General features: G+C 37.5%; 1 protein-coding gene across 3 annotated transcripts in view; it reads left to right on the top strand.

Annotated features, from left to right (window-relative positions):
* CDK19 (cyclin dependent kinase 19) overlaps positions 1-27,635 on the top strand; it is a 114,227-nt gene that overhangs the window by 61,540 nt on the left and 25,052 nt on the right. For all 3 annotated transcript variants that reach the window (XM_017829946.1, XM_017829957.1, XM_017829949.1), the window contains 2 exons: positions 20,531-20,588; positions 21,520-21,651. In XM_017829946.1, the coding sequence (XP_017685435.1) occupies positions 20,531-20,588; positions 21,520-21,651 (190 nt within the window). The remainder of the gene's footprint in view (positions 1-20,530; positions 20,589-21,519; positions 21,652-27,635) is intronic.

Below are 27,635 nucleotides of genomic sequence, written 5' to 3'. Positions count from 1 at the left end.
CTCTTGTGCATTTCTCTTCATTTGGAAACTTGCTGTAGTTATTGCTGATCTACTAAGCAGTTGCAGTAACGTTGCAGATTATCTTCCACTTAAATTAAGCATCTTTGGTCAGTGATCCAGGAAGCTGCAGTGACTAGCAAAGGAGGTTAGTTTATTCCTCATTTTGTTGTGTGTGAACTTTGTCAAAGAAACTAACTCTGCTGCAGAAAATGACTGATCAGCTGGTGTGTCACAGATGGCTTATCTCAGGGCCTCCTTGTCTTTTCCAGCCTCCATCCCTTCTGGCTTCTGGCTAATGTTTCAGAAATCACTGTAGCTCTTAGGACTAAGTACCACCGTTATGTCAATTAAAGGAAATGAAGGAAATACTTTACCTAGTCTGTGAAGTGACTGACTGTATAAAGTGATCCTCTCAGAAACTGGGTACTACGTCTTCAGATTCATCTTTAGGGAGGATTGTGATAGTCTTTTTTTTCTGAATTTCACATAAAACCAGCTCAGAATTAAAATTTCAAGATATTTTAATAAATACAGGAACAATCCCTCAGGATATCTGGACCACTGGTAAAAGCATTTATAGTATTCTTTCATGTGTTTTAACAATGAAGAAGCAAAGATTGCAAGACAAGTCATAGTGCAGGTAGTCAGTGTTAAACACATACAGTTTTCTATATACCAAACCTGTATACTACCAGAATTTTAACTTCTCTGTTGTTTTCCTGCCCTCTGGCAGCTAAAGCCCATGTGAATATATGACAAGTGTTCTGTCAGACCTCCATTCCACTTCGTTCAGTGCCTCAGTGGCGTTAGAGCACAACTCACCATCAGTTTCCTTTGAGAGGCTTGTAGAAGCACTTCCCCAGCAGTTCAGTAACCTTTCTGTGCTACTATGTAAAGTAGTAGAAAACTATGTAAAAATCATTTTATTCTATTTAAGCAAGCTGATGGCATCTGAAAAATGTTTTTTATATTGGAATTATGGTTTTGCATTTTCAAGCAACTCCTCCCTCCCACCTGCAAGCTAGCCTTCCATCTGTGTTACTTTGATTCCTACTGGTATAATAATCTTTGAACATAGGTTGTGGTTGGTTTTGGTCTTTTTTCTGTCGGTTTATTTCTATATAACCAATTCAGGTGTTTTGGGTTTTGGGGGACTTTTTTTGGTTGAAGAGTTAAAAAAAAAAAAAAAAAAAAAAAAAAAAAAAAAGAAAAAATAATAAAAATAAAGTCACGTACTGCTAGGAGTTCATGCCTACTTGTTCTGCTAGTTTAAAACATTGAGCCCAAATCCCCAAATTTAGCATTATGATGTTCTATGTAGCTGGTGTTCTCAAATATAAATTATGCCAAAGAAAATAATTCCGTAGACAGTATTTTGCATTCCTGAAATTCCCCTTGGAACGGGGGATTTCAGCTACTCAAGCCATTTTGTCTTACACTGCAATTGTTGCCAAAGACAGTTTTTCACAAATGTGTCTTCTGTTCTACTTTATTCTTTAATACATAAAACACGCTTGTACATTTTTACTTTGATTTGCCTTTCATGTAGTTACTTTTGATGTAACACTTGTGGATGATGAATGTAAGAATTACGAAATAAGTGCAAATTCCAGTATGCTACATTTTAATGAGCTGATACTGACTTCTAATGCTATGAAAGCTATTTTTGTGGCTGTAGAACTGTATGTTTAGATATTTGCCAGCCCAGCTGAAATGAAGTTTTTTAAATGGGATGTTAAAGTTTGTTTTGTTTCTTGACATTTAGGGTGTGAATTCCAGTCTCAGCCCTAGGAGTGATTGTTTATCAAGTAAATATTAATCTGAACTCTGATAGCTAAACCAAAGAGAATTCCAGACCCATTTAGGTTTTGGAAAATGTGTTTGCTTGAAATTCTGGTTATAGCTGGATAATATAATAATTTTTCAGTAGCTTCTTACTAATTTTACTGTCAGCAAATACACATGCTGTCACTGGCTGTCTGCTGCTTTTTGCTGGGATGCAGAGTTTACTTCGAAGCTTGTTTTTCTCTTTGCTGTGGTGAGGAGCTGCTGTTCTTTGGTCCCAGCTTCTGTAGTGGGATGGGAAGAGCTTGCAGTAACAGTAAGCCTTATGGGGACTAAAAAGTATTTTTTTTATGTGCCGTAAATATACTTGAGTGTATATTGCAAGTGGTTTGTTGAGTTTGAAAAAATGGTAAACTAGAAAACAGCTTGATTTGTTTATCTCCTTTCAAGATTTTTTTTTCCTCTCCTGCTATGTGAAAGTTTTGATTCTTAATTCTTTCCTGTCCATAGGGATATATAGTACTATTCCTTTATAACCTGTACTTCACTCAAGTGCTGATCCCCACAGTTCTGCTCACTCAATGACTTTTCTTTTTGCTTCATTGGAAAAGTACCAGATGCTAACCTTTCTCACTCTCCCGAGAAGTGTACATGGGTACACTTGAGAAGGTCTGCATTAGGTATTGAAATAGATTAACTAAATTGTGCTAAACTTTTTTTTTGTGGCTATTCTGAATGGTCTGAAAAGTACCTGTGTGGCTATTCTGAAAGTGCTCTGTGCTCACTTCAAGCTGTGCCAATGCAAGGTGGTGCTGTCTCAGCCCTCTGCTGCACTGGAGGTGATGCTGGGTACCATGCAGTCAGTGCTGTAAGTGTGCTTCTCTGCTGACTGTCCCAGTTCTTACTTTTGCCTTTGACAAAGGTATATTTATTCCTGTCAAGGTGCTAAAAGTGGACTGGAGGGCCATGGCAGAGGAGCTCATCTGCCCATCTGCTGTCTGCATGACTATCTCCAGCCGAGAGACAGTGTGGACTGCTAGAGGAAGGAACATTTTAAACTGTACAGCTGTTTTTCTTGGTGCATATGATTTGGAATCCTTTTTCAGTATTCAGATAGTTTTAATTTAATTTAGTTGAAAACTTTAATGCAGAGGATGTGGCTACATGAACAAGTTATAGCAAGGCAGTCTAGGGTGTGGATTTACTCTGCATTAGTTGCTCTGTAGTAACTGCTCACCTGCGTGTTTTTATCCTGCAGAAAATGCATAGTCCTTTGATAACTCACTTCTTAATGAGGGTGAGATAAAATTGCCTAACATCACTAAAACTGGACGGTTACTGTGTTCATTTCTAAGTGCTACATTATTTCTCAAAATGATTTCATTAAAATGCGGGTAACTAAAATGCAAGATAATAATGACATTATGGTATTGGTGTTTTATGACTGGTACCCATATGTTGAGCTTGTAGAACAATTCAGTCTTTTGGGTACCTTTGGGTACAGTCCTCTACAGTACATGTCTAGTTTAGTTTTCAGTATGCAAGAAGCACTTCAGTTTTACAAAAAATTTTGTTCAGAACTGGGTGTGTGAGGTGTGTGTCTCTTTCCATCCTATTAACTTCAGATTTCAATTTGTCAAATGAGTTGATAGGTTTGGGATTTTTAATTGTAGGGATGCTGCAGCCATAAAATCTGTAATAAAACTATTATCACCTCTAATAAAGCTTCCCTAGATTTTAATCCTGGTCCTAAGTTTGTAGCGTGACTATTTTCAAAATCAATGTTGCAACTATAGAGAATTTCAGCTGATGAGCATAGCATATACAAAACATGGGACAGAGTAACAGCAAGTATAAAGTGCTCCGATGGTAAGTTCTGAAAGCTAGGGGTTTTCTCAAGAGCATTTTGTTACATAGTAAATTTTTCAAAAATCTTAATCTGGCTTTGAGGAACAGAGATCGAGTGCCTAGCCTCTTTATGCAGTCTGAAAAAAGAAAATAAAAATTTCTGCAGGAAGTTTGTTTGCATTTTAAGTACTTCAGTTTTGTAAGAATGTCCAAGGGCTTATTGGCAACATCAAGAGTGAGGTAAATCCTAAATCTTGAGCATTGAAAACTTAGATGTTTTTCCTAGTAAGTTGGGGCAAATTTGCTACAGCAAGGACAATCGTATCTTACTTTGAAAGTGTACTATGTGTTTGAAGTTGTTTAATTTAAAAAAAATTAAAAAATTAGGGGCAGCTTGACCTGCCATTCTTTAACATGCTCGTGTTTTTGACATGAATCACAGAATGTTTCTCAGGAACTGACAGTATCTTATAACATTGCATGTCTATGCAGGTTGTTTTTCATTTTTTAACAGGGCATAATTGTTGAATGGAAAAATATTATAATTAGCTCTGAACTACTTCAGATTTTGTTTTCGGCACGTAGAGCCTTCTTCACAACTCTTCTTCTGTTTTCTTTCTTGACACAAATCTTTCATTTGCTTCCAACTTCCTGCTCCTCTGCCCACGTTCCCATATCTGTTGATCTGCCTTTTGCCACTTCTTTAACATTACTCATATAACCTTGACTCAGCTTTGACTTTCCTGAAATACTCCAGTATTCCATATCCACAATCTTAATTATTACTCTCCCCTTTGGCCTTCACAACTTTGAGCTCTGTGGATTGTGCACGTAGAAGTCTGTGTTTCATACTTTGACCCCTATGTGGGAAAAGCTCACACATTCCAGGTGGAGTGACCCTCTTTTCTTTAGTTTCTCATTAAAAGTACCATACTCAGATAAAAATTCCACAGACTCATTAAAACTTAAAGGTGTCTAGGTTCTGAATTCAGTAACACTTCCTACTGTGGTGGTTCTGCTTCAGAAAAGATGTTGAGACCGACTTTCTTCAGGCTTTTGTCTCCCAAAACAGCTTTTCTCTGTTTCCCCACTCAATTATATGTACCTAATCTTCTCTCCCTGTGCTTTTTAGCTTCTGACTTCCATTAGTAGCTTTAAGAATGAATATTGTGATCGTGGTCATGTGTGTTAAAGTTGCTACAATCTATAGTTCTGCTATGTCTTAGTTTATATGTAATTCTTCTAAAGTATTTGGAAATTAATGGGAAAATCCTTTACAAAATAAAAAAAGGGGGCTTATCCATTTTGGGTCTGGCAGGCTTTTTTTTTTTAACAGCAAACAACTTTTTGTTGCTGTTGCTTTTTAAAAGTACACTTTTAAAAAAGCAACCACAAAAAATTAAACTTTCCAGAAATATTTGTGTTATTTATATTGTTGAAAGTATATATATTACTGATTACAGAATTTTTGGACGTGTCAAGCTGATCCCATGTCATAATTAACTAGCTTGCATGAAGGCTGAAAATCTTCAACCACAGACTTCCGTTCAGAATCGGCCTTGATTGACAATTGATTGAAAAAACGATTAATAGTTGGTGCTGAAAACTGTCTGTAGGCGTACCAATCAACTCAATTCGCTCTTTCACATGGTATTAGATACAGTACAGCAACTTCAATGTCTAAGAAGGGTCTTGATGCTTACTATAGAACTATTATAAAAGGTGTTGCAAATAATTCCAGAGACATGAACAAGGTTTTAAGTAAATGTGTTGGGTTAAATTGTTCTAAGGTGACTTAATGATTTCTTTGTTTTGTGCCGCGTATGTAATTTGGGAAGAGCCTAATCTTCAAAAGCAGTTAACAGACTCCCACACCTTGTCTTAAGCTGGCTACCTAAAATATTTAAGCACCACCTATTAATATCCTGTCAAGAACTGCTTTTTGGTTTGCATTAATGAGGACAAGTAGTACTAATACCTAATGTATTTGTTCATGAAAGCATCTCTTAACATAATTGTCTTTTCATGCATTTTTATTATGTACTAAAATAAATATGAAGATTCTGGCAATATACTACAGAAACAAACTTCAAGAATCTGAAACACCACGTTGTAGCAGTATGCTACACTAAATAAATATCTAATGTACTTATTTTCCCGAAAAAAGTTCTTGTACACTACTGAAGAAAGGAAATGAAGAAATTACTTGCTTCTTGTGTAACTTATTCTGGCCTGATTGCCTTAATTGCTTCTTACATATTTTTTTCTTCTATTTACATTCACAAATCAAGACAGTTTCAGGACAGAAGATTAGCATTTTGGTTTAGATACTGTGCAGCTTTTAATAAACTGTAGTAATTTCCATGAACACTTAAAGTTACTGTATCAGATATGTTCAATTTAAACACTCTTCTTTATATTACCTGAGTTATTTTAAAACTGAGGGCTGGAAAGCTGCTATAAATATTATGGAATCTTTAATGGATTAATCATGGATTTGACAAAACATCATCTCCTCAATCTTGTGTTGACTTTGTAAATACAGTAAGAAATTACTTCAGATAGATAAACTCATTATTAATAGAGAGAGATTTTTCCACTGATCTGTTGCAACTCAGTTATCATTTACCAGTTATCAGTGTAGTCTCTAACCTGAGGAACCTCTTCATCTGAGACTTGCAGGTCAGAGTATGAGCACATTTTCTTGATGGAGATGTTGTTGTGGCTGAGATGGGGAGTGTCAACTCAAAGCCCTTTAGCTCCTCTACCTGCCTGTGGGCACACTTTTACCAGCAGTATCCTGTGGTAAATAAAAGATACCTTCATGCTCTCATGGAAAGGACCAAGTTGCTTAGTGCTTACTGCAAGATATCACACAATAAGAGTGTGGCCATGGCAGTACCCATGGCATGTTGATGGAGGTGCTTTCATTTAGCTCACACTTTTATTTAGCCCAACTAATTTGTTCATCTAGCTGCATGAATATCTAAGGCTGCTCCAAACGTGTTACTCTGCATGTGAAAGTGCTCGCAGAAAATACCAAGAATGTAACATAACTGTTTAATGGATGCGTATATAAACTATTTTTAAGTGGAATCTCATTCATTTATGGTGTTGAGAAGTAGGAAGCCTACTGCTTTTGCTTATTCAAGAAAGCATATGAAGGGTCCTGGCATTTCCCTAGTACAGAAGTGCCATGTGACCTATTTGTGGCTGGGGTTTTTAGGTTCAAGAATAGGATACCTGAACTCTTGTGGGTTTTTTTTGCCCTCAAACACAATCTCATTGCTAGTAAGAGATTCACAGATTGAAAGGAAGGAGCAGTGTTACTAGCTCTAAAGTGATAGTGGTGTGGAGTTAGGAACCTTCCTTACTTGTGTCCAGCATGCCTTGCCTTGGTATCTGCAGAATCTTTATTTTTAAATGTGGAGGTGCTGGTTTGAAACTAACAGCTGCAAGTATTTTGTGAAAAGAAAAATTTTTCTGGATAAGCAAGTGATGTTTTTCTGAGTGAAAACCTGAAAAGCGCAGAAGCAGTTATGAGTAGGAAACAATAGTTGTGCCCAAGATGGCAGGGTACATAGCTACTGGCAGCCTTTGCGTCCAGCTTGGCTTAGGCTGTGACTGTTAATATTAAAACACAAATTTCAAATGTCATCCTTTAAAGTAAAACTGTTTGATTTTCAATAATCTTTTTTAACAATATAAATATTTGTCAAGCTGTGTAAATAATGTGGTATCTGATAAAGGAAAATATTTTTCCAAGGCAAGAAAACTTCACTGTCTTGGACTATGCATACAGCAACTAAGTAACTGGGATAAATGCTTGAGAGTCTTAATAGATTCAAGAATCTTGTGGTTTCCATAATTTTTGAGTTGGCATATTATATCTTAACTTTAAATAATTTTTCTTCAGGTGAGTTCAGGTTTTCAGTCTCTGTATTCCGAGGCATTTTTTTCCCTGTTGCTCATATATACCTTTCATAGCCTCCACCAGCTATGCCTGTGGCTGAGAGGCTTTCCTTCCTCTCTGACCCTTGCTCCTGCCAGCTCCAATGTTTTATGGGTCAGTCTTTGCTTGAAAGACCCTCTCTGTTTACTGTTCTTCAGGTTGTCTCCCTCCCTTACACCAAACCCCGAGCCCTATCTATGCAGTTGTTGTTTCTTCCTTACACAACATGCACTGCTTTGTGTCCGCTCCTGTGCCTTGTTGCTGTACTGGCCTTTCTCAGACTTAAGCTTTTCAAAGCAGGAGCCTTTTGTTCAGTACTTTACCCATTGTGCCCTTTGTGTACAAGAAAAGTTGCATAAACAAACAATAAAATACTTGAATTGGGTTGTTGTGTAGGCAGTGTTCACTCATGTTTGGATAGCAGTATTCAAGATAACCTTTCTGTTGTTTATGGTAATTATGGAAAGTACATTCTGTATTGAAATGGTTTATGCTTGTTCCTGCCTGGCCTGTTAGAAAATTATTTTAAATTGGTGGAAAATCTACTTAAGCACTTGTGATCTTTAATTTATATGAATAATTGTGATGAGAACGTTTCAAATGGTTTTGAGATGCTGATAATTCTGAATGAGTGTCAATTTATGTGTTGGGTCTTCAATTCTTCAGGCAGATCTAGACCATATAGACCTTTATTGTTAGACTTGACTTATAGTGCAGTAAAGATTGGAGCTTATACTACAGAAGGAATACCATAAAAATTTGAATGCCAGCTGAACATTAAGCTCCTTTTCATAGCATTTAATGATAAAATGAGCAGAAAGGGAATGCAGTATTCTTCTAAATTTTACAGTGTGCATACATTAAAGATACTTTGTATTAAGAAACATTATCAAGTCACAATGAATGTAAACACATGCAGGTGTCCTACTTAATATCTCCTAATCTCATTTGTGTGTGGGAGTAATGGCAGGTGATGAATAAAACTCAGGCTTCAGAAAGCTAGTAGAAGTATTATACCTTATGGATCTATATGTAAACATAACCTTTGCTACCTCTTTCTTTTTCTTCTACATGAAAAGAGCCTAAAAAGACTTAAGAGGATCATTGTATTGGTACTTTGTAATACTGAAGTCTAATACTGAATACTTCCATAGCCATATTTCCAAAACTGTTTTTCTCTGTCTCCTGTGAAGTTTACCGCCTTGTAAAATCTCACCAGTGCCTTTTCATCCAAACGAATTGTTGCAGTCCCAGCCGTGACAGAGCACCCTGAGAACAAGAGCAGGCTGTTGGGGCAGGGGGACAAGCACTTCAGCTACCTGGGGGCCATGCTTTAAGGGGTACGGTTGTGGAGATGTGGGCTGCGTGATGCAGGACAGCTCTTGAGATGATGTGGGGATTCTGGTCTCCTGTAAACTCTGGTTAACGTTGTGAAACAATTTTTCATCTCAATAACAGTGGAAATAAAATGGAGTATCTGTATAATGTGTGTGTCAGCTGAGCAGTGGTACTTTGTCCATCTGCTTGCTTTGCAGTCCATTGTTGATTTTTTTTCACTGCAAGCCACAAGGGTTGTGCTGCCTCAAGTGATACATTAATAAGTTGTCTAGAACATGGTAACTGGATGATGAATGTGAGACCTTATGATCCAGAGGACTGTTAAATCCCAATTTTGTTGCCGTAGGCATTAAGGGTTGTATTAGGGTGATAGAATTTCTTTCTAAGACTGATCTGCTGGACAAACCGTGATGAAAAAGGGACACATAACTTAGCCCTGCAAATAGTGGAACTTGAATGCTTGCTTTAAGATGATGCTCCAAGAAAGACTATATATAAGGATTGAGGTTACATTGTAAATCACTGATCTAGATTATTTTCACATAAAGGAGAAGTCGATGCTGTAGTATAACAGGCATTTAATTGCTCATGTAGGTAAGGGTCAGTTAGTGTTTAGGCTCAACATGAAGGAAGGTGGGGAGAAGAGGTGAGATCTCACCTTTTTTTCTTTGAGATTATGAGCACAGAAAAACAGCATATATGAAAAGTGGATAAAAAAATGTAGCTTGATGCTACAAAATTATGTATGTAATAAACTGACAAGAGCTAATTAAAGTATATGAAATATTATTAGACATAAGCCTTTGATTGTTAAAATCCTCTAATGTATTTGATTTTCTAAATCTTGTCAAAAGTTTATACTCAAAAATAATAACAAAAGAAATTTATTCCACTGTTCTGAGTCCCTTCAGCTATATTCCCATGTCCGTGGGAAAAAAGAGATCATACAAAACCAGACTCATTAAGACCCACTCAACGTGGAAGCAGCCACTTCAGGTAATTGTGCTACCCTATTCTTTTCCTCCTTTGAAATTTCCATTAAAGGACTTATAATATTTCAACCTAAGTCAGTCAATCCAAGTTATCCAAGCAGAATCTGGTTTGTAATGAAAATGGGTTACATTTATATCTATTAATTCGGTACTATATTATTTATTGCAGTCAGAAAAGCTTTGTTAATTATTTGGCTCTACCAGACTCTCGGGGGAATGGAGGTATTGGAGTTTTACTGCCAAAAATACTTGTGAAAGGCAATTAAGAAAATGTTTTATGAAGGTGTCAGCAGTCTCACTTTCAGTCATTTGTTGTTTGATTGTAGAGAGGCTTCATCCTTCTTACTAACCCTACTAAACCAAGAGGAGTCGTTAGAATAGTGTATAAAACAAATACTAGGATTTGGCAGTGGTGGAATTCAGTGCTGCAACTGAAAGAATTACCGCTTATGGGATCTAATTTTCGTGCTGCTGTAACAGAAACAAATGAATGCGAAGTAATGCAAGGAACAGGTGAGAATCTCATCATCTCATTTCCCACTCCTCTTAAATTCTAGTCCTAAGCTTAATACAGTCATAGTCTTTCTTATGTTAGTGTTGTCAGACTTACTGTCTCTCAGCTTTTGCCTTTAGAAAGGTGAAGAAAATAGTAGTGTTTGTAATGTTTTACATGTGCAAATATCTTCTCAGTTTATTTGCCTTTGGGTTGAATATTCTGAGTAAAGATTATGTGTGAAGAATATATAATAAGAACCTGATGGCAGAGATGCAAAGACTTGGCTTGACTGCAGTGTCTTGGGGTATTCAGGATACCTCTTGAAGTCCCAACAAAGGAAGAGTTTGACTGCTTTATCCCTCTGTTTTCTGTTCGTAATACATTAAAAACCAGAACGTTCTTCCAGATTGTTTCTGAGGTGAGTTGTTCTTCTGTTCCCATACATGGTGGGCCTTCACATCTCACTGTTAGAAAATGGGTTAGCAGAGGTTGAACAATCTGTCTTGTCCCATGCTGTGCTTGGTGCTCCCAAATTGGCCAGACAAGGTCCAAAGACAAGGCACTAAATGGTTGCTGAGTAGCTTCATGGGAATGTTGCTGGAGTGTGTGTTATAATGTGTTGAAAATCCCAGGGACAATGTGAATTCAGCATATTATTTGAACGTTTGCTTTATGACACTGTGTTTTTCACTGATAATTTATGTTCATATTTTCCTCTTTGTTTCTGACTTCCCCCTCCTTTGTCCTTCTCAAGGTTGTATGTAACATTTTAAGTTCAAGTATGCTATTGCAGCACTAGCACCAGCAGAATGCTTTGGATAATGTTGCATAGCAACATAAAATTTAATTTGTGTCAAATGTTTTGGCATTCTTTTAATGTGAGGTTTTTTCATTCTTTTCTTTTTCACTTGAATTGCATTGCCATTGACTGGGGTGAAACCATTGGTACACTGGTACATTGAGAAGATTGTTTTAATAGAAGCAATGCCCAGCATCCAGAGTTGTCTGGAATCTTCATTTTTGTCTTGCAGTAACTTAATACCCTGTCAGCCGTAAGAAACCTGAAATGGTGTGTGAAAGGAAGACTGTTTCATTTCTGAACTTTTATGTAGCCCAGAATTATATTCTCCTCTTGTGATTACTCTTATTTCATATTTCCCTTGTGTTTACAGTCAATTTTCCAATGGCATAACTGCAACTGTATTATCCATTGGTTAACCAGGGAACAGAGTTGGTGAATAGTCTTTTCCTGTTACAACAAAAATCAAATACCTTGAGTTTATAAATTAAATATTTTTTCTAGCAATTGCCTAAGAAACCATTGTTTCAAATGAATTTTGAAGCAAAGCATTCTTATGGATGTTCTGGCCGTTTCTGGGGAGAGCCTGGATAGGACTGAGAGGAGTGAATTTAAAGAATTAATGTCAGTTGAAGTATATGCTTAATTACCTCTCAAGAGAACACCTGACCTATGAAAAATGAGGTGAAAACAGAGAAATGAATACTCTACCTGACCACCGATTTCATTATCACAAGGGTGGTTATATACGAGAGTAACTGAAGGCATAACTTGAATTCATGACTTGAATAGAATGTATGTCTGTATGTGATGAAGGCAGGGGTAGAAAGGTCTGTCTTTCTCTTTCATGAAATGGTTTCATAGTGAAGGTGTTCTAGATACTGGCCTTCTAGGCTGACACTGTCATCTCAAATATGTGTTTCCAGTGTTAAACATGTAGCTGTGTAGCTGTTCAGCCAAAGGAGCAATGGGGTTATAACAAGGGGACAGAGATGGCTCTGTGTGTGTCAGCTTTGCTGCTGCTGCACTCAGCAGCGTGCAGTGATTTGAGTTGACTTGAACTGCTTGATGGGGGTTCTAGAAAAGATGAAGACTTTTTAAGACATTTGCAGAGGAAAGAGGAGGGGGCCAGATGCATGTTTTAACAAGAGACATTTCGATTAGCTGGTGGGAAACAATTTTTTTGTTAGACTGCCCCCCAGAAAGGCTCCCTTGGTTATGATGAGCAGTCCGATGCAGCTTCAAAGTTGTCTCTGTTTTGAGCAGGAAAATTACCAGATGACCTCCAGAGGTCCCATCCAGCTCAAAGCATTGCATGATTTTGACTGGTCCTCCAGATAAGTGTCCAGGTTCATGGGCTGTTTTAAATCAGTCTATATTGAAGCTTGTGTAGTCATGTTGTTGCTTTTGTTTTAGGCTAGATGACCTTTAGTTTATTTCAGGGACTTTTTTTTTTCCCACTATGTGCAGGTTTGTGATTGCACTATGGCCATAGTTGTAGTGTTTTGGCTTTCATTTACTTTTGCTTTTTGTGCAGAGAAAAGTGTTATAGGCATATATAAACATGAAAAGATTCCTTTGCTAGCTAGCTTCCATATGAAAACAGCCTGTTTCCTCTCTCAACACATAATGAGTACAAGCAAGGAATGTGTTTAACCAAAATCTTTACCTAAGGCATTCCAAAGAGATATTTCAGATATCTTCTGTACAGTTTGTTCCTACTCCTAGATTAGCAATATGTTTTACCATCAGTCTCAGGTAAATTCTGCAGTCGTTGCTATTAGAATTTCTGATATCTGGAGTTAATGACTATTTTGACCATATCAGTTTAGGTGCTATGAAATACGTAAGTCTCTAACATAATCCGATAGCAAGATTTAAGACTGAATATCCAGTTTCCATATCTCAGAATTGTGCAAAAGGGTTGCACGTGCTTCCGTGTCTTTATCAGTTCTGTACACATTTAATTTTAAAATGAGTTTATAAGGAGCGAGAGGGGAGATAAAAAGTTACCATGCATTTTGAAATGTTTTTGTTGTCACTAGTATTCTTCTAATGATAATCAGGTACATTTGGGGAGCGTTCTAAAGATAACAGTCTGGTGACACTTACCCATAAAATTTTGTGTACAATTTTATGGTGGTTTGACCTGGGCTGGATGCCAGGTGCCCACCAACACCTCCTCACTTGGACAGGGGAGAGAAAATACAGTGAAAGGCTCAGGGGGCAAGATACAAACAGGAGGAGATCACTCACTAAATGCCATCACAGGCAAACCAGACTTAGGGAAATTAACTGAATTTATTACCAGTCAAGATCAGAGCAGGATAATGAGAAGTAAAACAAATCCTAAAAACACCTTCCCATCCCCCCCTTCCCAGGCTTAACTTTAGTCCTGATTCTCTACCACCTCCCCCCACCCAGTGGCACAGGGAGACTGGGAATGGGTGTTAACAGTGAGTTCATCACATGTTGTTTCTGCTGCTGCTTCCTCCTCAGGGAGAGGAGTCCTTCCCCTGCCCCAGTGTGGGGTCCCTCCCCCAGGAGGCAGCCCTCCAGGAACTTCTCAGATGAGTCTTTCCCACTGGTTACAGTTCTTCACAAACTGCTCCAGCATGGGTCCCCTTTTTTTTTTTTTTCCATGGAGCGCAGTGCTTCAGGAACAGACTGCTCCAGTATGGGTCTCCCATGGGGTCACAAGTCCTGCCAGCAGCCTGCTCCACCACAGGCTTCCCACGGGGTCACAACCGTCTCTCAGGCATCCACCTGCTCCAGCGTGGGGCTCATGTAAAGGCTGTAGGTGGATCTCTGCTCCACTGTGGACCTCCATGGGCTGCAGGAGCACAGCCTGCTTCACCACGGACTGCAGGGAAATTTTGGCTCCAGTGTCTGGAGCACCTTCAGCCTCTCCTTCTTCACTGACCTTGGCATCTGCCGAGTTTTCTCTTGCATATTCTCCTTCCTCTCTTACTGCAATTACATCTCTGCAATAACTTTTTTTCTTCCTTCTTAAATCTGTTATCCCACAGGCCCAACCACTGTCGTTGATGAGCTTGGCTGGCAGTGGGTCGGTCTTGGAGCCGACTGGCACTGGCAGACATAGTGGAAGCTTTTAGCAGCTTTTCAGAAAAGCCACCCCTGTAGCCTCCCCTGCCACCAAAACCTTGTCATGGAAACCCAATACAAATTTTCTTTGTATTTTCATTTTTTTAATTGCATAGTAACTTTTGGACTGATTTTTTTTTTATATATAAATTTAGCTATAAAATCCTTCTGTGGAACTCTTTGCTTCCCGTGTTGTCATATACTTACTTAATGTGTTTACCTCTGATTTTTTTCCTCCTTTTCAGATTTAAATAAGTTTTGAATTCAGTTGAATGAAATACTATTTCAAAGCACTTTTCATTCCTTGTGATTTTATTGCCTTTTTAATATATTTGGCCTTACTCAATTTGATAATATCTGTAGAAATAATATTGATTTGAATGAAATGATAAATAGCTTGATGGGATTTGTTAATGATTTTGCTTTGCAAGGTCAATCGTTTCGACAGATTAGACAAACAGTGAAAGAAAATTGTATGGATTACTAATCTAGGCCAAAATATAATGAAATATGATAGGGGTTTTGTAACGTTAAGGATAACAGCTGGGAAAAACCAAGTTGAAAGTGATGCTGTGTAATCGAAGTAGTCTCTAATAGTAATTCGCAGTGTGTAAGGCTTGTAAAAAGAAGCAGGTGTGAAGATACTTTGCTCTATATGGTATACTTTCATCTAGTGCTTCAGTATCAGAAAAATGTTGACCAAATGTTTTTCTAGAAAAAGAGAGGGAAGTGACGATAACAATTTTCCTATATGCATTTCAATATATGTAAGTGTTTCAAATGGAAGCGATAATGATTTGGAGGTTTGTGGTGCATAATAAAATCTTTTAAGAACCTTTCTTTTTAAAATCCTGCATTAATTAGATCAGTTGTTAGCAACAGCGTTGTGCCAGTTTATTGATCTGAGCACAGTGTCTGGGTTTGAACAGTGTTTGTGTAAGGCAGGAAAGTGCCTACATTTCCTTACAGATGAGAAGAACAAAAGCTTTGTTTCCAAATTTCTGTGAACAATCAACATCTCTCTCTTAATCTTGAACTGAAAAGCTCAGCAGTCCTTTGAGTAGTGCCTGCAGTGGAACACTGTCATCTCACACAGTACCTTTGTCATCTGGGGAGCAGCGTGCTTAAAGCCGAGACAAAAATACCATTGCTCTTGTTTTGGCTTGTGAAATGAAAGTACATCTATGTATCAACACTGTGCTGTTTACAAATGCTTTTTTAAATAATGGAGACTTGAAAAGACCTCATCACAAGGCAGTTTCTGTAATTGTGGGGAAAGCTTTTATCTGGAAGACTTGCAATCTCTTTTACAATAGAAGCCTCCTAATTTCAGATTATTCTTTGTCCAGTGATACATTCCAAAAGGAAAACACATTTGTTTGGATATAAACAATAAAGAATAGTGTATGGAAAGTAGTGTATCCCTATGGACGTTTTCTTACAGGACTGTAATTCTGCACCAAATCTCTTAAGAATTGTGTCACCGCTGTACTTAAAGAGATAACAACCATTACAACTAAAGTATTGCAACCTATTGTTAGGCTGTTATTCCTGGTTTGACCTGTTATGCTCTTTTAAGACCATAGATGGTTTCTTTTCTTTCAACCTTTCTTCTAATTTACTGCCTAAATATTAAAATAGGAAGCATATTGATTCAGATAACATGGCTGTCTGTACGAGTTCCGGTCATGACACTTCTATTATTTGTGAAACACACTTCTTAGCCCAATATTTTAATTTCTCTCCCACCAAGATATTTTTTAAGATTTCAATTGCTTTATTACCTCTCTCCAACCAGTGTAGAAAAGTAAATACTATTATCCATGCTTATTACTTGTAAAGAACCTATTAAATCATCATCATCCCTTTTTGCAGAATTTTCAGATTTTTGCTGCAGTTGTTTGTTGCTGCTGACCTTGCTCTTTTTGCAGCTGTTCTATAGACAGTCAAACCTCAACTGTATTTCTCAGCAGAGATTTGTTCATTTTTATAGCTTACATTAAGTGTGAGACTCATAACTCTTACTGTTTCTGTTGTTCCTATAGCAACTAGATAGGTGGAGATGCAGCAGCATCACTTTGCTTCCCAGCTGGTGTTTGTGTTCTCAGCAAGGGGGAGAGTATGAGGAAAATAGAGAGAGTATTAATTGGGATGTAACCAGTTGAAAGTGTAGTCCTTGTTGAGTTACCTCACCTTTTACTCTAAGGAGTTAGTTAATAATTTTAAGCAGGGCTTCTCAAACTTTCTTTATTAAAATTATCAGATGGAGACATGATTTACTCTAAGTATGTGTCGAGCTTTGGTCTCCTTGCTGCTGCTTGGTTCTTCATGTTTTCTTCCACCTAAAACTTGTTTTATTCCTCACATGGATAGCAGTAGGATTTGTTTAGGAACTAGACTGCTGCTTATGACTTGTATGTAGCCAGAACAAACATGAGATATGGGGCTTTTTAATTCCTGGTTTTTGAACCCGATTTTTTGCAGCTGTCCAGTAACTACAGTATACTAGACTGTAGCTTTATAGTAGACTATTAAATTACTATTTTGGAGTAAAATGTTTTGATATTTAAAATGCTATGTATACAGAGATTAGGCTAACACATTCTACCTTCTTCAAGAAGTTGTTTGCATTCCCCTTAAGCAGTCCAATCTCTGATGTCACGATGGAACGTTCATAACATACTTTCCTGAGGATCTCTGATGCCAGATTAATCTCTCTGAAATAAACTAAAGTCTTTGCTCCATACCTGAGCACCTGAAGTTCTACTACTCTGCCTTGGTGCCACTTTTTTACCCAAGCACTGCTGCTCCATATGAGTTGTGTTACTCTCAGCACGGCATGTGCATTGTCAAGACTCTGGGGAGGTGAGGAGTTTTACTTTACAGTGTTCAAGTCACTACGTTTTAAGCTCCTCTGAAGCTGTATATTTTTATTAAATAAAAATTCATGGGCACAGGAGCTGGATATCATATGTTGTATCTCAGAAAGATGAGCCCTATCAGCTCAGTGTTACTCTTTGACTGGTTCAGTGTACATGCACTGAAAATGCTTTCCTAGCCATAATAGCTCTGATTAACAAGAGGAACTCAAGCTGCTACTGAGAGAGTGATCTGCAGATCAGTGGGATCCTGCAGGCATCAGATTGCCGTCCATGAAGTGCCTGTCATCTCCACATTGATGGTGGTGCCTCAGGAGAAGTGCTTGTTCTTTTGGAAATAAGTTTTCAGTTGTTTCCCAGTTTATTCCTTCTCTGTTTCCCCTGACTCTCTCAGATACAGAGGTTCACAAGAGCTAATCAACATGACTATGATAAGTTTATAAATCAGCTTACTTCTCTGCTGGCTGCCCAAGTGGGGTTCTGGTCCTAGGTGGATTACACATTAGTACAGATTTACATTTTAAACAGAACAACATCTCTTCAAAACATTCTGGCTTTAAAAATTACATAAATGGACAAGTCCCTTGCTTCCATAGTTCAGATCTAACCTAGTGTATCTCCTGTATGTGTGGGGCCACTAAGTCATTTAGGGGTTTGGGGAGTCTTTCTAAGGCTGAGAGAGCTGGGACTGTTCAGCCTCAAGAAGGGTAGGCTTGTGTGGGATCTTACCAATGCATATACATACCTGGTAAGTGTGAATAAAGAAAACCAAACCAGACTCTTCGCAATGCTATCCAGTGGCAGGACAGGCAGCAGTGGGCATAAATGTAGTGTGTGACCAGCCTTTTTTTACTGTGAGGGTGGTAAAACACTGGAAGTTTTAGAGAGAGGCTGTGGAGTCTCCATCCCTGGAAAAGATTAAAACTCATCTGGGCTCAGGCCTGACCAATCTGTGTAGTTGACCCTGCTAAAAGCAGGGGGATTGGACTTGATGATCTCCAGAGGCCCTTTCCAACCTCAGCTATTCTGTGAATATTGTGGATTATGTCAGCAGATAAAATAGTTGGAGTTTTTTTCTATGAAAAAATTGCTACTTGGAAAATCTTGTATTGCCACAGATAAAATGTAACTCTTGTGAGATGTTTTGAGAATCCTGTTGTTTATGCTTAGATTTTGATTTTTATCTTGGTAAATCTCCTGGTGTTATAATGTTTATTTCTTACAACCTAATTAGAAAAAACCCTGACCTGTAAATCAGTGCAGTAACTACATTTTTATCAGCTTTCTTCACTTGACAAATAAATGCATTTTTATAGCGCATAATCCAATCCTGAATATAAAGGTCTATTGAAGTGATTTGTGATTCATAGAATCACAGAGTCATTAAGGTTGAAAAAACTTCTAAGATTAAGTCCAACCATAAACCTCTCACCCCCATGTCTACCACTAAACCATGTCTTCAAGTGCCAAATCCACGTTTTTTGAATGCTTCCAGGGATGGTGATTCCATCAGTTCCCTGGGCAGCCTGTTCTAACGCCTGCAGCTGCAGCTTTCCAGCCACTCTTTCCCCCAGCCTGTAGTGCAGCGTGGGGTTGTTGTGGGCCAAGGCCAGGACACAACACTTTGCGTCGCTGAACCTCATACCATTGCCCTCAGCCTATCGGTCCAGCAAACTCGTCATACTCAACTCTTTAGGCAAAAATTTAGGAAGAATTCTGGCAAGGAAACTGGAATCTTGCTCTCTTGCTTGAACTTGCATGCTTCCCTTGCTACCTGATTGTTGAATATGCAGAATCGGATTGTTTTGTTCTCTGGAATATTCAATTCAGCGTAATACATAAATGTACAACCGGAGTTTGACAGCCGCCTTGAGGGGTTGAGTTTATTATCCTTAAATATTAGCTAAGAGCAAGCATAATTTTTATCTTCCCTAGATTTGCCAGTGAGTGTTTGCTCAAGATCGATTGAAATAGCTCTTGTGTTCTCCAAGAAGGGAGTGCATATTGCCTCTTGAATGGTTCCAAATATATGTTGGGGAATGAAAAGTCAGGGATGGCGTTGACAATTACAGATTAAAAAAGAATTCATAAAAGAGGCAATGGCATCTGGAAAGAGAGGTTGTGGTTGGAGCCAGGGAAGAAGCAATGTCTAGCACTGGATGTGAGGTGAGAAGTGAAAACAGCGTCCCAGGGAAAGAGAAAGAATAGGTAGGGTGCTTTTTTTGTTGTTGGTGGTGGTCGGTTTGCTTTTTCAAAAAAGCTAAAGGTTTGTAATATTGAGCAGAATTAGTAACCCTAGTTTGAGTGTCTCATTTCAGGTAAATAGTGGCAAGGCACTGAGAATTTAAGTGAAAATTTGGTGGTGGCTTTCTGGGCATCTCTTTCATATTCTTGGACAAATCCTGCTTGAGCGGACCTCTCTGGGCATTAGGGATTTTAAATACAATTATTGTTGGGATTAACTTCCCAAAAATTCTGCTATGAAAGTTTGTTATGCATCTCTTCATTCAAATCACTTTATGTTTTCAATCTTGTTTACTTTTTTACAGCTGTTAACACAATAGGGGAAAAGTTTCCAAGGAATGATTATTGATGTCTGAGGGAACCTAGATTCTAATAGCAGAACAATTGCTGTGATGTCATGTGCAGATTTTATGTGGTGTTCACTAGCAGCTGGTTGCAAACAACTACGGATTGCAAAAAATGTCTATAAAGCTTTTGTTCTACTTGCAAAGCTGCTGTCTACACTGTCAAAAGCTTGTGGACGTAGCTGTCTGTGTACATTCCTGTTTTAAGTGAATTTTCAAGCATGAAATCAACTTCGTGGAAAAAGTTCCTTTGCCAATGTGATTTTTTTCTTTCATACTCTAAAAACAAACACAGCTCTAAAAATTGAGTTATATATGATGATAATAAAACTGACACTCATTGATGCATACTCATTTGCATACCAAGATTTGGCATCACTTTCAGTAAGTTATACTAGCAAAAGTGGGTTTTGCTAGGTTATTGATGTGTAGCATAAAACTGCTTCCTGTAGAAGAAAATCTTTCCACTGAACTTAATCATTCTGGTAACAATAGGAATGCAAATGTAGTTAAAGATTGCATTTCCTACAGTGAAATGTCAAAGTAGTTTTCTGTTTTTCTAATTGTGAAATTGGTAACTAGGGATAATAACTAAATGTCAGCAAAACATAAAGGTATGGTAATCTTAGACTTCTAAGGATATTTCTAGAAATGTTTTAGTTATAAAATGAACGTACATATTTTTATTCTTCTTGAAGATAATCACCAAAGGCTGATCAACTAAAAATTCTGATTTTTTGTTTTCCAGAAACCAGCAAACATTCTGGTAATGGGTGAAGGCCCTGAAAGAGGAAGAGTTAAAATAGGTAAACATTTTTAGAAAATTTCATTGCATAGCTAAGGGGTTACTTTAAAAAACCAGATCTTCAGTGTAAGACAGAAAGAGATCTTCATTAGTTTTTCATATTGGACTCTGCATTCATCAATTTTCTTGTGTTTGAAAACATTCAGCTAATAATTATTGATTTATATGCTTGTATTTGTATGGGCAACAGCAAGAAAATTATACTTGGCATTTCATAACTTTGGAAGCAGAAAGATTTAAGTGAAGTGGTATAAAAGATAAGTTGCAGATTTAAATTGGATTTAAAATGTGTGGGTTTGATGATATGCCCAATTTTGTACTTTCCCATTGAGCATTTCTTACTGTTACAAGACTCTAGAGAGAATTTTTGAGTTATATATCAGTGCTTACTTTTAAAATACACCTCCGTAACAGTATATACTGACTGATTCTGGAGTTCATTCCTCCAAATCAAGTAGGAGGCATGCCTTGAAAAATAGTTCAAAACAATCTACACTGTAGTCATTTTGGTTTTGCACTTTGGGTAAATACATAGCAGCCACAAAGACTCACAGTTTTGTAAATTACTGTTAAAAAAATGTACATTAGAGACCTACCACTATTGCCTTTAGTTAACCAAGTTTCTGTTGGAGTTTTTTTAAAAAATAAACAGGTGTCTGTGTTGTGTGAAGTTTTACAATCCCATGGTGAAAACACTGAAGTCAAACATTATCCTTCATAGTCTTATGAACGAAGTAAATGGAATTTAGTCTTAGATAAATTTGGCTCAGTATTATTATGAGTAATTGTGCTTTGTTAGAAACTTTGATTTGTAACTTTTAATGTTTTTAAGCTTTTGTTATAATTGTTTTTGGCAATACTGTTAAATATTGTTTTCTTTGTATTAAAATTTAAATAAATATTCTCTTCTATTTTTTCTCCCCATTCCCCAGCTGATATGGGTTTTGCAAGATTGTTTAACTCGCCTTTGAAGCCATTGGCAGACTTGGATCCAGTTGTGGTGACATTCTGGTACAGAGCTCCAGAGCTGTTACTTGGAGCCAGACATTACACAAAAGCCATTGGTAAGCTGTCCTGTTGCCTGCAAGTTTTGTAAAGGATGGTGGCCTTACAACAGATACGAGATTCAGCTGACTATCTAGTTTTTTTTTTTCCTGAAGTAGCAGCAGATGGAGTATTAGCCAATCCATAAAAGATTACTTCAGACTGAAACTTTCTGAGGACTGTGCTTTTATTTTTCAATACGAGCTGGACATTTTAAATGTATTGTTGGTTTTATTTTTAAAACAGAAATATCCTTTGCATTGGTTTGTATGTGTTCTTGATATGGCTCAGAAATCTCGTAATCTTATAAACCTTCAAAAGGGAAAGAGCTGTGGCTGTTAAAGTGGCATTCTTCTAGGGAATTCTAGGTTCTTTGTTGTCCTCCTTTGGAGGCTCTCTAATAGCTTAATATCTTTCTTATATTGCAGTGCTGAAACCTTCCCAGTCTGTTCACCTCCTCTCACTGCTCCTTTTGCTGGTGTCTCAGTGCCCCAGCCAGTGTATCTCCCACTGTGATGCCAGTGTCATCCTGCAGACTGAGTCTTGCATGGCAGCACGCTCCCTCTGGAACTCTGCCTCAGCTGAGACGGAGCCATCTCAGGGTATCTTCTCCAGTGAGTGCTGGGGATGGAGCCTTGTAGTGCCCCTGCCTCCTGCATGGTAGTGGCACAATCCCATTCTGTCTGAAGCAGACTCTTAGGGCCTGCTTCGCTTCTGCCACCATGCAAACTGGGCTGCTAACTACTAAGTCTGTGCTTGCTGCACCCTGTAGTGAGTTAAAACAGTTGCCAGAAGTGTTTAAAGAAAACACCAAAAGGATTGCCTTAAACACCTGTTAATTAGGTGCTTAAATTGCCTGTTGATAGCGGAAAACACTGATTTGAGTGCACCAGATTACTGAGTGACCTGCACTGAGTGTGTGGTACTGGGAAGTTACCTCAACTGACAATTGCCTGTTTTTGATAGATAGCATATTGTTTGGAGATTTAGGTGAGTGATATGTACCATTATCTCAGGATATCTCTTTGAAGAATGAGTTAGTATAATGCTGTTGTTTGCTTAATTATGTCATAAATAACTTGGTTCTTGCCCTGAGGGATCTGTAGTCTATACTAAAACACAGATGAGGAGTCCCTACGGAACTTTAGGGGATGATGCTACTTCAGAGAAATCTGATTTGCTAGTAGTTTATTATTCCTGAGGCTTTTATTTCTTGTATCACACCAGTGATACAAGATTCCCCAGGAGGGGTTGTGAATGGTTACGTAGTACCTGGCATGCCATGTGAGTGCTGAGGGGCACTCAAAACAGTTTGGGCAGCAAAATAAAAAATACAGAAATGAAAACCGGAAAGTTCCAAGTTGAGATTTGTAGGCTGACTGAAGGATTAGAGGAGCATGTGACTGAATAGAAAAGAGTGAGGGGACATGGAGGTGGCCTATGTTTAGCTTTAAAGTAAAGGGAAGAAGTGAGTAACAAAATGATAGTGGTGACATTTATGCGGTTTCATGAGTCCAGACTTGTGTTTTGCTTCTAACTTTATGTGCACTTAAAAAGACCATCTTGTGAGCTAAGCATGCTAGTGGCAGTTTAACTTGAATGCTAATATTTTTGTCAAAGGACGCAACTCTTAAAGCTTTCTCTTAAATCTCTGTGCAAGAAATATAATTTTAACATCTCTTAATATTACACAATTCTTAGGAGTTCTAGTGTATTGCTTTTAATAATAACTCATAAATTATATAAAATTCTCATTTAACTGCACTTCAGTTGGAAATAATAATTTAGAATAAAGGTGATTAGATATAGCACATTATGAAAAAAAATGACAGGTTATTTAGTACAGCTGCTTTTTTCCATAGCTATTTTCTTATGCCTTTTTAGATAATATATAACTTTTAATTAGTAAGTATCAATAAAATAAGGCTAAAAGCAATGTCATGGCAGCTTTAGTCTATTCTCTTCCAATTTTGTCATGGTGAGAAATATTTTTCTTTGACTTTATTAGGAATGCATTGTTATCTGTACTCTTCTGCAACATGCTGAACAGTGTTTAATAGTTGCTAGGTAATTCAGATGTTTGCGTAGGTTTTTACTGACTTTGTCGTGATTTTAAATGGTTTTTTTTCTGTATCTTGTATCTAATACTCTCTAGCTTAGTTTCATATATAATTTAATTATTAGCAGTGTATTCAAAATAACTTCGGGGTAATATTAAACTAAATATAGAATGTTTAGAAAGAACTGTGTATTACACAAAACAATATATAAGCATATTTCATTATTTTAGGGGTAGTTTTTCAGTGACATTTTTTCCCTTATTTAGTTTGTCCCTTCATACTAATGAATTATTCTACTTTTCATTTATTTCTTTGCAGAACTGGTAGTTGTTCATCACATATATAAGATCATGTTTTAAGGAGGTACAGAAGGAGTCAGGAAAATACTATTGCTAAAAACAGAAATAGCTTTTGCTTTCTGCATATTAAAAGCATAGTGAAAAGCCCATGATAGGGTTTTATGGGGAATAATGTTTAGTTTCCTGAACTGTGAATGTTTAAAATGTAAACCCTACTTGTTAGTAAAGTTTCATATATATCTGCTACATCGTTACAACTAACTTACCAAATGAATGTAAATTGGGAAAATGGTGGTGTAGAAGTCAAAGATCACTCTGTTCCATACTAAATACATTGTAGCCTGTGGATGTTTTCTGCATTTTCAGCACCATAATTTAAAACCAGAATCTGTTTCTTTGTGATCGTCAGATCCCAATACTCTATCAAAGAAGTAAAACCTGCAAATAAAAGTAACCTGAAGAAGCTTCAGGTGAAACTAAGTAACGGTGAAAATGTAAAATGCTTGATATCATGGAAGCGTTAATAAAATTACCGAACTAGAAAGTCTCCAGCACAATGGAAAATGCCCTTATGCTCAAAATACTAAATAAACAAGGTTGAAGTAAGTGGCAAGGTACAGTGCTGCTTTCATGTATGGGCAAAGTTTTCTGCCCTTTTAAAGAAAAAAAATTACTGTGGTAAAATGAAGGAAACAGTAATCTGGCTTTCAGCTTGAAAGGAGACGTTAATTAGATGGTGTTTTTTACTCTGGGAACATCAGATTAGAAAAAATGTTTTAGTAGGTAAAGCAAGTAGTAGAAAGTCTTTTTCATCATAGTTTTTTAAGAAAGCATGTGGCAGTCTCCAATATGATTCATTCTGGGGCATCTTGTAGCCTATCAAGAAAATAACATAATTAAGACCTGTTTGTATCAAGTTGCAGCTTGTATAGTTATCAGTGCTATCAAATGAGCATGTATCTTACCTGTCTTTACCACTTGCCTTAATTAAAGCAACAGTATATTTGATAAATGGCATCAGATGACTTATATAGTATTTTAGATGATTTGGATTTTGTTAACAAAAGAGTTCTTTAGAGTGATCATTCAACCATCCATTAAGCAAGGCTAAAACACTATCCAAAAAAGGATGGGATTATTTATTGTGAAAAAATAAATCTGGAAACCCGAGAAATCTCTATTGCTTAGTTACCTTTCCATACTTGTCCAAATTATAAGTCAGTGGGAATGTCAGAAATGGCCATGTGGCAACTGCATTTACCAACCTGAACAAAATTGAGGTGTACGGAAACCATAATTCACAGCACTGTCACCTCATTCTATTTCCAGACTAACATGTGGTTATGGAAGCTGGAAACATGTAAAAGGTATAAGCAGACATCAAAATGCCTTTGAAAGCAAATGTCACAGGAAAATATTTGGTGTATCAGAGGGAATGAATTTATAATGAATGCTGGGATCTGTCAGAGTTTCAACAACTCCATTTGACTTCATGCAGGAAAAAAAGTGAGGAAAATATCAGGGGTGCATTATGTAGGATTTAGGGTGGAAATATGTGCATATGTGTTCCATATTGCCTATGCAGTGAGTTCCACACATTCCAAGTGCATCAGATGTCCTTACTGTGTGCACACAGATTGTTGGCATGCTGGCCAGGCTGTGGGGCCTCTGGAAATCTTGGACTGATGCCTAAAGCTCTTCTGGTCTCATGTTCTGGGAGGGTTGGGAGGAAAAATGAAGACCTATCTGGAAAATTTGGTAAACCAGAAATTACGAATGGGTCCAACCAGAAGATAGAAAACTCCTCAGAGAAAATGTACAGGGGAGGTTCCCACCTGTGATCCGTGGAGCCATAGGAGCAGGACTGCTTTTAAACATATATGAGAGATAATTAAGAAGAACAAGTCTACAGTCAATCAGCATCTGTTTCCTGCATAGGGATCCACATTCCTGCTTGTGAGAGGTTTTGATTTGAGGGAAGGGATTGTGGAAAAGCTAGAAAAGAAAAGTAAAGTAGAGAGGTTTTGGAAATATTCATTTATGCGTGCTGAAAAGAAAAACTGAGACAACATCAGAAAGGGAGCCTTGTTCATGCCCTGGGCAATGTTATATGACATGAGAAGTAATTGGATTCAGATGATATTTTGTGGTAAACTTGTTTTGGCATGTGGTAAACTTCCTTAATTTTGGTTATCAAAGTTGTTCTCATGCTTTTTTCTGAAAGGCAAAATATTTTAATACCAAGGATTAATTGTTGTTCTCTTATCTAGTTATTGCAGGTGCTGGATGATTTACTGCTGTTTTTTCCTCTTGCTCTCTAAAATACTAAAATACTATACAGGTTTCTTCCCCCGCACCACCAAAAAAAGGCGTTTCCTGTGCTCCACTACATTGTAGTCATCTAAAAAATGTAAAGTTATATAAAGGATTGTTAGATCGTCTAATTAGAAACTTTTATAGCTCCGTTAATATGTATTTTGGGAAGCTTGAGATGCTGACAGCAACAGGATTGTTACACATTTTAATACATTAACTGTTTTGAGATGTGGTTCCTGCCTTCTAACTGCTCTATTACTCTTTGCTTCTGAAATATGTTATGTCTGGAAATTAGTAAAGCTGGTGGCCCTTGTCAACTCTGTAGAGTTTAAGAGGTGTGTACTAGTTTAATAGTCAGGAGAATGAGAACAGTGCAGTGGGTCAGACCCATCTCTACTGTTGTAAAACCAGTGGAGGTACTCCAACATGGGGCAGACAGTAAAGTTTCATCTCTTAGCAACAGTAAGGTGGATCTCAAGAGACATGGATTTAAATACTGATTCAGTCCTAACTATTGTATGTGGTTTGCCACGTTTCATTTGTTCCATCCAATGTGTTGTCTCATTTTCTATAAACTGGGGACACTACTTAATGGTATTGTCCTGAAAATAGTCAATTAAGGATAATAGGGAGCTCCAGTACAAGTGTGTTGTAAATTATTTTTGTTAACTCAATGAATGGATTAATTTTTCTGAGAACCTGGGATATCACTTAACTTGAGAAATATACATGTTCTGGACATTGGGAAAAAAAAAAAAGAGGGGGAAGAAAAGGAAAACAAAACTGCAGGATCCTCAGTCTCAGCTAGAATCTGCTAATTGTCCTGATTTAGATTGCTCTGTAAATTAACCTGTAAACTTCTGCCCGTGGTCACCTAATACTTTTTTGTATTCTCTTGACTCTCTCCCCTTGCAACACTTATGAAGGGAAGTACTGGATGCTTTTACCGTTTTATTCAGTATATTGGCAGATTTACTACTGCAGGATGACTACTATGACCTAACTATACATGGGTTATTTTAGAGTAGGAAAAATAAAATAACATAAAAATACTCAGAAGGCAGAATATTCTCTGTAGAAATAGCTCTGTGATAAAAATCCACTTTTGAGCAAGAGGTGCCTTCAAAAATCTGCCTTATTAATGCTTATTAGTCCCATATACATCAAGGGTCATCAATGATTTGTGGGCCAAAAATCCTCCCTGTTGGTCATAGTCTTAGTTCTGTGTCTTTTTTTTCCTTCTAATTGTTTTTCCTTCGGGGCCTCTGGTGGTCTAGTGGTTAGGGTGCAGGACTCTCACCGCTGCGACCCGGGTTCGATTCCCAGCCC

Source organism: Lepidothrix coronata, unplaced genomic scaffold (assembly GCF_001604755.1).
Source record: "Lepidothrix coronata isolate B3197 unplaced genomic scaffold, Lepidothrix_coronata-1.0 Scaffold5, whole genome shotgun sequence".
NCBI lineage: Eukaryota > Metazoa > Chordata > Aves > Passeriformes > Pipridae > Lepidothrix > Lepidothrix coronata.
The sequence above is the reverse complement of the archived record's forward strand: the minus strand, read 5'-3'. Positions and strand labels throughout refer to the sequence as shown.